This window comes from Camponotus floridanus, unplaced genomic scaffold (genome assembly GCF_003227725.1).
Source record: "Camponotus floridanus strain SB8 unplaced genomic scaffold, Cflo_v7.5 scaffold450, whole genome shotgun sequence".
Classification (NCBI taxonomy): Eukaryota; Metazoa; Arthropoda; class Insecta; order Hymenoptera; family Formicidae; genus Camponotus; species Camponotus floridanus.
In genome coordinates, this window is record NW_020229604.1 from 3,690 (window position 1) to 17,282 (window position 13,593).

At 26.3% G+C, this 13,593-nt stretch overlaps 1 protein-coding gene across 1 annotated transcript; it reads left to right on the top strand.

Annotated features, from left to right (window-relative positions):
- Nucleotides 1–2,156: 2,156 nt before the first annotated feature.
- Nucleotides 2,157–13,335, top strand: LOC112639071 (glutamyl aminopeptidase-like). The gene is made up of 7 exons (XM_025411934.1): nt 2,157–2,311; nt 3,683–4,066; nt 4,200–4,686; nt 5,806–6,255; nt 8,983–9,160; nt 10,752–10,890; nt 13,250–13,335. The coding sequence occupies exons 3-7, from the start codon at nt 4,223–4,225 to the stop codon at nt 13,333–13,335; spliced, it is 1,317 nt and encodes a 438-aa protein (XP_025267719.1). The 5' UTR covers nt 2,157–2,311; nt 3,683–4,066; nt 4,200–4,222.
- The last annotated feature ends 258 nt before the right edge of the window (nt 13,336–13,593 follow it).

The window sequence follows — 13,593 nt, forward strand, 5'->3', positions numbered from 1 at the left end:
TAAATGGGTTATATATTAGAAGTTAAATATTATGGCACCTAAAATAATATAAAAAATATAATGTTAGTAACAATTAACCTGATATTGCTGATTAACTACTTAAATCTCATAATCGATTTATAAAAAAATACTAGACTGTGATTAATCGATGTGCTTATTTATTGCTTATGTTTTTTTATGTTATTGACTTAATGTACTATTCAATTCTTATTCTCTATGTAAACTTATAATATCTTAGTATTATTTACAATATCCAAAAATGTTTATTAAGCGTTTAAAGATTCGGAAGCAACATTGTTTTTATAAATCGTAGATGGAACAACTAATTTAGAAACATTTAATTCCCAATTATTTTTCACTTGTCTTGTCCTATATACAATTATTAGACTTATATATTGCATTTCGGTAATTTACCTTCTACAATATGCATTTTTGGAAATACGTGATGAATATATGGTTAATAAGACGATAATATTATTTCTTTACTTCCTTTATCGCTAATTAAAGAAAATCGTTAATAGAATAAAGATTTATTGTAACATTAAATAATTAACTATTACGAGCAGTCGTATTTATCTCATTTTTACTTTTATACTTATTTTTTTCGATAAATTCGTCGCAAAATTCTTACATCGTTCATTTTTTAAATTTTTTATTGAATAAAAATCACTCTATCGATCGATGCTATGAAATTGATCGTGTATATGTATTTAGTGACATATTGAAGTCATTCCGATTCAGCGCTATTAAATGTTATTACACTCGAGTCAACGCAAGAGAATATTTTGAATTAACTGGATTTGACCGAACAACAAAGTCTCTATGTAATTCTCAAAACGGTAAGTGTATCTTTATAACTCATTAAAATAGAAGTAAACTTTTTATTTATCCTAGTTTTTTTTAATGCTGCCGCTTTTTAATTCAAAACTGAAATTTAGGCGAAAAGTTAAAACGCGACGCGTTGACGAAGCGCTTGCCATCCGCGGCACGTTGACGGCACTGACGGCGCGAAAGGGTACTTAGCTTCCTATTCAGGCACTTTAAGATTTATCATAAATTGAAAAATTTAAAATAAACCTCAAGGCACCGTCCAAGTACTAAGCCCTCCCATCGCGACAAGGTGTACCCCATGGGAGGGTTATATTATATATAATATTTTATATATAATATAATGTATAATAATTTTGTATTATACTATATAAATTTTAATTCGCAAAGAAACAATAAATAAAAATATAAAAAATATGAGAAAATTTATTATTATATATAAAGCAATGTTCAAAATAATTGATTTTAAAACTAATTATTGCGCGCAATTAATTTTTAAATAGATATATTTTAATGTTATAAATCGCGTAATTATAAAATAATTTATATTTTTTATAGATATAAACTTTTAAAAATATGACAAATAAACAAATTTATATTTTTTTATATATGTAATATTTAATATAATAAATATATTAATATGAAATGTTTTATAAAATATAAGAAGTATCTGAAAATATTAATTAATAAAAAATTTTATAAAAGTTTTAATTATTTTAAAATAAAACCGAATATTTTTTATAAGTATATGTATTAAATATGTTATAATTTAAAATCACTATTATATATATTGAATCACTATCAAAGAAGTAAAACGATTAATAATTCGAGAAATAAGCTCTGAAGAATTTGATGATCATATATAAAACACATTTAATTTCTTCCAAGAGATCTTATATTGATGAATAAAAGATATTTTCTAAGCAAAATTAAATATTACAGTAATTTCTTCCTGTTTTCGAATTATCTCTGTTCGAATATTGGAGTTAAGAGCACAAATGTGGAGCATATTAGAAGTGTAATTAGATATAATAAGTGTCATTATTTAAGCAAGAGCAATTGTGCTTAAAATATTTTTGATATTTTATATATATAAATCAACTAAAAAGCGTTTCTTCGCGTACTATAAAGAGCTATACCCTGTAAGCGTAAACGCGTCGCATGTTTGCTCGCGCAAATGTATGTGCGATTTATAAGCTGCGGAGACATGAAAGTAAGAATCCAATATTATTCTATCGATGTTTCACTAAACTTGATCCAGTCTTTGTCTCATGATTTGACACCTATAACTTCGCATACATTTGCATCATTTCACCTCCTCCTTTATCGAAGTACACCTACGCAGCGGACATAAGCTGTCATAAGAGTTACCTGCAATCAACACAAATAACGTCATATATTTCTTAACTAAGTCAAGTTCGTTCCGGAGATAATATAATAGACGGAAGTCTTATTTTATCACGGTTATAATCGTGCTGAAAAAGTATGTAACATTTTCATTTAACATTTAAATTTATTTGGAGTTAATGATATTTATCGCTTCTAATTAGAATTTTCTGCTGGTATAATTTTAATAATAAATCTAATAAATATTCATATTTACTTCCCTATTGATTTTGATCTTGATATGTGTTGTGAACATCATGTCCCTGAGTAATATACAAAATAAAATGCGTTTTAATTTCTCAGGATTTTGATTATATTGGGTAAGATTTTATTTATTCTGCAATGATACCTGATGCGTTTGTATTATAAGAATACTTTACGCATGATTACAGATTTTCTTATCGTTCTGCAAATCTGAGACATTTAAATTATATTATTAATTATACAAATGAGAGAAAGTTATTTTTTAATTCGTAGATTAATATATTTTGTTAATATTACAAAAATAAGCTGAATTCTGAATTATTAATGTAGTAACACAATAACTATAAAATTACATCTTAATATTTATTTATTTTAACATCTCTTAAATTTTTTATTATGTTAATGTATCAACATATATGTATTAGTACTGCATTAATTATTACTTGCTAATACACATAAATTAATAAATGTATATTAATGTGTTATATATATATATATATATATATATATATATATATATATATATATTTATGATTTAATAGAGGATAATATTACAGATATAGATTATAATTTTAATATAATGTAAAATATTTATGAATGTTGTACATAATAAAATATTAAATGTTTAATTAATATTATAAAATACTGTACATATAATTAATATTTAAATATTGTATATAAAAATATTTGTATATAAATATCAACAAATTAATAAATAGTTATATTAACATATATTATTAATATTTTAAATCCTATAAAAAGTATTTTTTACGAATGTGTTTTATTAATATACTATTAATATTTTTAATTTAATAATAAATGATATGGCATAATTCTTGGAGCACGCTACTTCTATAATATTTTTATTCCACATTTTAAAAAAACATTTCTTAATTTTAATTTAAAAATCTACTTCGTGAGAAAAATACGATTATTGATTTGATCGATTATAATAGAAAGATTTTTCGTCGTATATTTTCGTTCTAGTCATATATCCACCATATAAATTTAAAAGAGTGAACAAAAACATAAAAAATTTATTATATTCTCTTACATACAATACTGTAATATTATATTCTAGTGTTAATAAGTTACGTTTTTTTATTAATTTGCTTGAAGATAATTTATCGATACAAACTTGTAATAATATAGTTAATAAAATTTTATTTGAATGTATATTGCTAATTATAAAGATTATCAAATTTTTGGTATGAATATACTACTTTTAAATAGTATAAAAGAATTCAAATATATATATTTACAGATATTTTTGCATTCTACATAACGGCCTCTTATGCTTTAGACCTACGCGAAATAAACTGTTCTGCCATCTTACAGCGCTCGATCGCTAGCACGAATTTGGAGTGGGAAGAACGGCACCGTGCTTTGCTATTACATATCATTTCTCGATCGAAACGTCTGTTAACGACCTCAGAAGTTGTGTGTTTACATATGGCATACACATTTATTGTAATATCGCCAAGTGTTATTAGTCTTTGGAAGTTTCTCGAAATAATAAGAAATCACAAGTGCGCATGTATATCTTTCATGTTACAATGATAGTGGATAAAACATTAATTTATTGCAGCTAATTATTGTAACGAAACATACACTTGCTTAGAATTTGTAGTATATCTCATTATACAGAGTAAGTTATTCAAAATTAAGTTTATTTTTATATATTTGTCTTAATTCCATCTTTTTTCCATTAAATCATGGTAGAGACAGTGCTGTGTCTAATTTGTCCGTTTGTACTTTCTAACAAAAATATATTTTTACAGATATCTAAGATAAAAGTAGTATCATGTTTCTTAAACTATTGTTAAGCAGCAGCTTAACTATCATCGTCGCTGCGGCTTTTTTAACCGACGAGATAATTAAAATATCTCAGGAAGAGTTAAACAGGCATTCAAATTATATATTACCGCATCGTTATGATATCATCGTTACACATATCGAAGAAAATATTCTTGTCTGTAACTGCATTATACGTACAGAGATTAAACATCCAACATCAAGCATATTATTGTATTATTTACACGTAAAAAATATTAATCTAACTATGTTTTATTCTTCATATTTTAAGAATGATACTCAAGAAGAGATCATTTATACATCGGTAAAATTTATGTATGATGTTGAGAAAAACATTGTCAAATTTATATTCCCTAATGATTTATTGCCAGGGTATTACAACATAAAATTAGTTTATAATATAACTGAAGATACAGGCCTAAAAACCTTTTATAAAAGAGATGAGCGACAATGGTAAGTAACTGTTAAAATGTTAAATATATAGTAATTTCACGATGTTTATGATCAAGTCCTGGTAAATCACTTTATTTTTATTTAAAAAGTATTTTCTAAGAAAAACACATTTATATATAGACATGTACGTATTTGAAATGTTTCCATTCTTAATTATATGTTTCTTAAATCATCTTTTTGTAAAAAATTTTGCAATTTAATATTATCATTATTATTAAAATGAATGTAAGCTCCAAATAAAAATTAATTTAATTAAAGTAGACAGCAATAATACACGTCTTATACAGCATTTTATTGTCAACACTCAAACGAAATCAAATATTCCGGTAGAGATTTGAATTGTTTTCAAAATATAAATAGATTTTGAAGGATTTATATTTTTATAAAACTTGCTTATATGAAAATTGAAATTTTGAACAAACACTTAAGTTTTACACTGTTTATTTTGACAATATCAAATTTTAGGAAATTTATTTCTAATATTTAAAAAAGTCTACAATTTAGAAGGAAAACATTTCAAAACACATGTTTATATAAATTTTTTTTATCCTTATAGTTCATAAAAGTCATTATCAAAATTTGATTAGATCATAAACACTTACATAATACACTTACAACTTTCATAAACACTCTGCATATAATACATGCAATTATACATATATATAAACTACACTTATGCTGTTTCATGTATTTAAACGTGTATTTACACACACCCATATTATTTAAAAATAATACTACTTTTACTAATAACTAAGACATATATACATATGTGTTTCATTTAATAAACTAACACTAAAATAAGCAGTTTCTTTCACTTGTATAAAATTATGTACAAAATCGTTGATAACATATCAATTAAAATCAATTTAATAAAGCTATTATTCCAATACTATTTTATATTGAAATTTATTTTAATTTTATTAAACGCATTAAAATTTTGATACTAAAATATTAATTATTAAATATTTATTTTGTATCTGTATATTCTAAAATAGACATTTAACGAATCCCGCACCACTAAAATATATACAACTTTTATACAATTTCATTGAAACCACTTTTGCATCAGGTATTGCGGTGTCTTTTATTATTGTTAATTCATATTTCTGAATGTGATAGGTTTGCAACGTATGTTGATCATATTGGGATCCAACACATGATTCCATCTTTGCCCGAATCTTTAAGCAGAATGCCCTATTATAAGCCCATCTACAATATTATTATCGAACATTATCAAAACTATAAAGTTTTATTAAGTCCACTGATACAAACAACAGAAAGGAATGATAAAAACATGATGAAGACATATTTGTATACGTTTGTAAAGCCTATTTATCTACTATTTCTCAACCGAATTAATTTATCTTTTATGCCTGGTACAAATGAAAGTGTCAGAGTTAATATGTGGTGTAGAATGCACTGCAAATTTGCACATCAATTTGCTAAAAATATAACAACGTACATGTTCGATAAATGGAAACGTTTGAATCAAACTTGGGAAATAAATCATATTGCACTTCCGGATTTTCAAAACGAAAGCATTATAAATTTGGGACTTATTCTTTACAAGTAACTATATAATTAGAAAAAATTTACATATCTTTTCTCTATTTTTAAAATATTATTTGAATATATTTTAAAAAATAAGTTATATTGTATGAAGCACAATGAGAGGAGAAACATATCTAATCGTTTATTATTAGTCCAGTTTATTATTGCCCAGAAAATTATTGCGATTTTTGTTATTTAATATTTGACGCTTTTTTCATGTTGTCTTTCTTTTGTATTTATATTATATCAATGTAAAAGCGCAAACTTCGCACTACATTTTAATAAAAATAACTGTGTTTTGATATTGATTTCCGTTTTATTTAAACTATGAAATTAAGAATGATAAAATCGCAAATTCTAGCGATTTTTTTATATAAATTCAAAATGAGGCGTAAGTAAAGCAACTGAAGGCGCTCAATATTAACGATGCATTTGGTCCAGGAACCGCTAATGAACGTACAATGCAATGGTGATTTCCGTAAATTTCAGTGGAGAGTCTTGAAGTTGAAAAGTTCTGGACGACTGCGATTATTGACGACGACCACTTGAAGGTGTTAGTTGAAACAGAGTCACGCACATCGATTCAAGAACTAGCGAAAAACTTGGCGTAAACAAGTCACCTGTTTCTGATTACTTGGAACAAACTGGAAAAACAAAAAACCTAGACAAATGAATGCCGCATCAATTGAGCGAAAATCAAAAGAATCATCACTTTGAAGTATGTTCTGCACTGATTTTGCACAAACAGAATAATCCGTCTCTTGATCGCATTGTAACGTGTGATGAAAAATGGTTCTTATACGATAATCGTCGACGTTTTGCACAATGGTTAGACCATGATGGTGCGCCAAAACGCTCTCCGAAACTAAAATTGTATTAGAAGAAGATTATGGTGACTATTTGGTAAACGTCAGCCGAGATAATTTACTATAGCTTTTTAAATTCGGGCGGAATTATTACGGGAGAGAGGTACTGTCAAGAAATTGACAAAATGCATCAGGAACTGACAAGTTTGCGTTCGGTGTTGGTCAACAGAAAAGATCCAATTGTTCTACACGACAATGCTCGACTACGCCGCACAACCGACGCTGCATTAATCAATTGAGCTATGAAGCTCCATGAAACTCTGTCTCACCCATCATATTCTCACCAACTGACTATCACTTCTTTAAACATTTCGACAATTTCTTGCAGGGGAAAATCTTTAACAATAAAGCTACTGTCAGAAACGTCTTCGAAGAGTTTGTCGCTTCTAAAAATCTAAATTTTATGCTACAGGAATAAATAAATATTGTTTCTCGTTGACAAAAATATTTAAACTTCATATCAATGGTCCTCTTTTCATTTGATAAAGTTCACTTGCTAAAATATGCGTATTTGAACTTGAAGTTTAAAAATTACAATAACTTTCTAGACAACCTATCTTCAATGTACATCAATTTATATGAAGAATAATATTAAAATATACATATTTTATAATCTTAAAATAGAAAATTACAAATTAAAATATAAAATTGTAAATTAAATAATTATATTAAGATATAAGAATAAGTATAATTATTATATTAAGGTTTTCATTTTTATCAATCAAAATTTAAAAAAGTTATATATATATATATACAGGGTGTCCCAGACCACCCGTCTCACCCGATTTTTTCGTAAACGCGACATTTTAAAGAAAAATGTTTCAGACAAAAGTTTTGTGACTTGGAGGGGGACATAAGATGGTGTCATTGGTTTGACCTTGGATAGTCGTTTGAAGGTCACATAAAGATTACCTTCAATTTCTTAAATGGAACCCCCTATTTTTCATTGCATATTCTTGTAGCTTATCTCGAGAGCTTTCCAAAACACTATAATTAAGTACCTTTTTATTAAATACTTTTTGAGTTATAAGGCTTGAAATAATTTCTTAATTTTACATAAACCATAAAATATCTAGTAAACCATTCATTTTTCGATTATCTTACCTTCATATTTTTATGTACAAAATAATGAGAGGAATCAATTGGTGTAAAGAAAACACATAGTTGTTTCTAAGAAAAAATTAGATGTAATTTGCAATTAACAATTCCATATTTTTTCTTAAAAACAACTGTATGTTTTCTTTACACCAATTGATTCCTCTCATTAGTTTGTACATAAAAGTATGAAGGTAACATAATCGAAAAATGAATGGTTTACTAGATATTTTATGGTTTATGTAAAATTAAGAAATTATTTCAAGCCTTATAACTCAAAAAGTATTTAATAAAAAGGTACTTAATTATAATGTTTTGGAAAGCTCTCGAGATAAGCTACAAGAATATGCAATGAAAAATAGGGGGTTCCATTTAAGAAATTGAAGGTAATCTTTATGTGACCTTCAAACGACTATCCAAGGTCAAACCAATGACACCATCTATGTCCCCCTCGAAGTCACAAAACTTTTGTCTGAAACATTTTTCTTTAAAATGTCGCGTTTACGAAAAAATCGGGTGAGACGGGTGGTCTGGGACACCCTGTATATATATATATATATATATATATATATATATATATATATATATATATATAGTGCGACACTCGTTTCCAATATATTGCATTACTTCGTAATGAGCATTTAGAAATAAAACATTAATAATAATATATAATTAATATGTTAATTAGATAGAATCATTTAATTATAAATTTGGAAATTCAATATTCTTTATGTTATTATACAACAGAAATAATCATTATATCAAACATTTTTGTAATTTTCAGAGAAGCAGATATTATCTACAATGACAATGTAGATTCTGTTGCGACTAAAATCAAAGTTGCCCGCTTCATGGCTCATAAAATAATACAGGAATGTTTCTATTATGAAAATCCACTTTGGCCGTTATCCTCTTTAAATGAGGCTATTGTCGCATTTCTTGGATTATATGTCACCAATCAGGTTATTTTAAGCATTCTTTAGCGCAAACTTTACTCACTAGCAAACAATATGATGGATATACAGGGTGTCCCTGAGCATGTGCTCACTCATTTGTAAAAAGGTAGAGCGCAGTAAATTAAATAAAGAAATCCTATTATATGTAACGATTTTTGTAATAACAATCGAAATATTAATTATTGAAATCGGACGAATGAGAGAAGCGCTCGAGCGCTCGAGCTATAGCACGGCCCACCGTGTCAGACATTGCCTGCCGGCACGCGGCGGGAGGAGGGACAGCGCGCCAAACATTGCCAGAAATGAGACGCGAGATGCGAGTCTTGACGCGATGCAATGAAACGTGAGAATGGCGATAGCGGTAACCACGGCGCGCTGTCCCTCCTCCCGCTGCGTGCTGGCAGGCAATGTCTGACACGGTGGGCCGTAGCCCGGTGGGCTATAGCTCGAGCGTTCGAGCGCTTCTCTCATTCGTCCGATTTCAATAATTAATATTTCGATTGTTATTACAAAAATCGTTACATATAACAGAATTTCTTTATTTAATTTACTGCGCTCTATCTTTTTACAAATGAGTGAGCACATGCTCAGGGACACCCTGTATATATATATATATATATGTATATATATATATATATATATATTGTTTGCGTTAAACATATATATATATATATATATATATATATATATATATATATATGGTAAATATTTATCTTTACACAATCTTTATCTACCAATTTTTATCATTCCCAAATAACTCGACCTTGATATATATTGTCAAGGTTACTGCCCTGAATAACATGCAAAAAATTTTTGGCGTCGCTCGTTGTTTATTAAAAAGTTATAAACAAAAGAAGTTTTATAAGGTTCACCGAATTTTTAGACACCATGTACAATAATAGATCATTTGTATTGAAAGTTATAAAGGAATAAAGATATTAAAGAATTTTTTAATAAGCAACGAGTGACGCCTAAAACCTTTTTGATATTATTTAGCGCAGTGACCTTGACAATATATGTCAAGATCAAGTAATGGGGTGGCTGTGTAAAGGTAAATATTTACCATTATAGCGTGTAATTTTTTTTATAAATCAAAATATTAGGTGAAGATTTTATATTTACATGGAAAAGTGAGTTTTTTTAAAAATGCTAATTTTCAAGTAAATCTGCAACATATTACATAGATAATACAAATTAAAATATTTCTACATTTTTATGTTTCTTTTATTTTGTATGTATGTCAAAATCACTATGTTAAATTTGTTCAACTTTAAATTATCATATAAAAGAAAAAGAAAAATTATCATTCAGATTCCATGTAATATATGTATACATATAGAAATTGTGTAATAAGATAATTTAGCTATATAATATATTTTCATAATTCTAAAAATATTAATTTTAAAGATATATATCGAGTAATCATTTTTGTTATTAATATATTATATTTTTAAATTATTTATTCTATATTTTAAGAGTATTAGAATATAAGAGATTTTTTTACATACACGTGGAAAATAATAGCTCTAATGAATATTGCTATTGTGTGTTAAATATAATATTAATTAAGTAAATACATTTAAACTATTTTCTATAGACTCTCCCAAGTATCCGGATGATGGACTTGTTTGTGGTACAAATTCAACAAGAATCCCTTCATTTCGATACTGAATATAATACATCACTTTATAATACATCATTCAACATTTCTTCTGAACATTACAGTTACATTAAAGGTATGATAATATAAATAAAAATTGATTATGAGTAAATTTTTGAAAATAAATGCTTATAAAACAAGAAGAATAACTGATAAAAATTATAATTTTATATACTCTTCATTATACACATGCATATATATACATACATAATGGAGCTGTAGTATATAAAATTATATATAAAATATATTACATGGAAATATATTACAGGATGTTTCTTTTTATGTGATACATTATCGATTATCTCAGGAACTGATGATTTTATTGAAAAATTTTTCAAACGAAAGTTGCGTAGCTTGAAGGGTACACATGATGGAAAACATGGACTTGACCTTGTCAAAGTCAGGTCAAGGTCATTAATGATTTTTAAATAAAAATCTTTACTTTTTTTATAACATATTCTCAAATTTTACATATTTTTTTTACTTATTAAATATGTAGACTACCTCGAGAGCTTTTCAAAACGCTATAATAAAGTATTTTTTCATTGAGTACTTTTCAAGTTATGTCTTAATTTTACACAAGCTATAAAATATCTAGTAAAATATTCATTTTTCGATTATCTAACCTTAATACTTCTATGTACAAAATAATGAGACGAATCAATATAATCGCTATAATCAATTGATGTAAAGAAAAATAATCCCCAAAAACTTACTTTTTTAAAAAAAGGTAAAAAAAGAGCGCCGAGTTTATGCATTAATTGTATCCAACTGTCATATTGTCTACAAAAATAGTGATATAAAAAAATTACGCCAACTAAGAATAAAAATTTGTACAAGATAAATAATAAAAAAAATTTTTATTAAAAAAACTTGGCGCTGCCAATTTTATTAATATATTGTTCAGCTTAAAAGTCTAAATTTACAAATCCAGAAGATCTTAAGAGAATTAATAATAAATGTCCAACAATTATATTTGCTGTTAAACATATATTTAATTGGAATATATGCCAATTTTATTGGCAGCGCCAAGTTTTTTTAATTAAAATTTTATTTACTATTTATCTTGTACAAATTTTTATTCTTAGTTGGCGCAATTTTTTTACATCACTATTTTTGTAGACAATATGACAGTTGGATACAATTAGTGCATAAATTTGGCCCCCTTTTTTACCTTTTTTTAAAAAGGTAAGTTTTTGGGGATTATATCACTTCTTTTTTTAATCTAATTTGCTAAGAGATATTATATTTAAAAAAGTATGTATATATATATATATATATATATATATATATATGTATGTATACTCTTTTAATACATAAGCAAATTATATAAAAATATATATAGAATAAGTATATATAATATACATTATATATATGTATACATATATATATATATATATATATATATATAATTAATATATTATATATATTTATATTTAGCTTGTAAAATAGATATATATATTTATTTACCTTGCTCCAATTATCATACCGTACTGGCTCTTGCCAATTTTTAATTAATAATTTAATTATTTATTATTTATAAACTTGCTTTTATTATTTATTAACTTGCACTTTATTACTACTCAAAATGCGGTTAATGATACATGTCACTAATGACACATATGACACATGTCATTAATATCGAAAAGCGTCGCTAGCGCAATCTTCTGTCGAGAGCAGGAAAAGGACGTTTTCTCTTTCTATGTATTGTGTACATGTGCGTTGATGACGACCATGATAATGATAAAGACGTTTCTTAATTGAAAATTTTCATATTTCGACTTTGCATTATGATATCTCCGTTAATAGATCACGCAGCGCAAAAATAAAGATACTTTCTTTATACAATTCAAACTCGCTCTATCGATTAAGGCTAGTAAGAATTCGATCCGTTCAGCCGTTATTAAAATCCGATAATCTAAGTTACTCTCAACTGTCCGACTCGCGTATAGATACACGGAGTGCCGCGCAATGCTTCGCATGAACTTGGCGCGAGACACTACCGTGTCTCTTGATCATAGTTGTTTTAAAAAAAGAATATGTAATTGTTAATTGCAAATTACATATTTTTCTTAAAAACAACTATGTGTTTTCATTAGATAAATTGATTCGTCTCATTATTTTGTACATAAAAGTAAGCAAAACATACATAATGCTTTTAATATCATATTAGTTTATAAATAATTAATGTGTTTAATATCAATTTGCTTAAGAAAAGTTTTAAAATTGTTACACTTTAACTTGTTATATCTTTTAAACCAATGTCGCTCTCATTTACTTTTTTGCGCGAAATTTTGCTCAGGAAATCTTCCTCTATTCAAATGATGTTAAAATCGGTGATGTGTAACGTTTTATGCACTTTTATTATAATTATTAATTATTATTTACTATAACTTTATCTTATTCATATTCTGATGTAAATTATATAATTATAGTATCCAGTCTATTGCGTGGATTACAAGAAATGATTCCTGAAGAGATATTTTGGCAGAGTATCTGTATATATGTAAAGAACAAGTAAGTAATACACCATACTACTATAATTACTATTTTTATTTAAATAAAATTTATTTATTTTATTTTTATTTAAACTTACATCATTTCTTTCATACTTCATTATCTTTATTATTACCATTTACAATTCTTTTTACCTTCAATGCCATTAAATATTCAAGATATATTTTCAACTTACATATACACTTATTTTTTAAAAGTAATCAAGTTTGGCTATTCCTTTTAAATTATAATTTAAACTGTAGCATCAAATTCATATAAAAAC

Coding starts and splice junctions, on each gene's coding strand:
- LOC112639071 (XM_025411934.1), top strand. CDS start 4,223: ATGTTTCTTAAACTATTGTTAAGCAGCAGCTTAACTATCATCGTCGCT. Junction 6,256..8,982: donor TTGGGACTTATTCTTTACAA/GTAACTATATAA, acceptor TGTAATTTTCAG/AGAAGCAGATATTATCTACA. Junction 9,161..10,751: donor GATTATATGTCACCAATCAG/GTTATTTTAAGC, acceptor TATTTTCTATAG/ACTCTCCCAAGTATCCGGAT.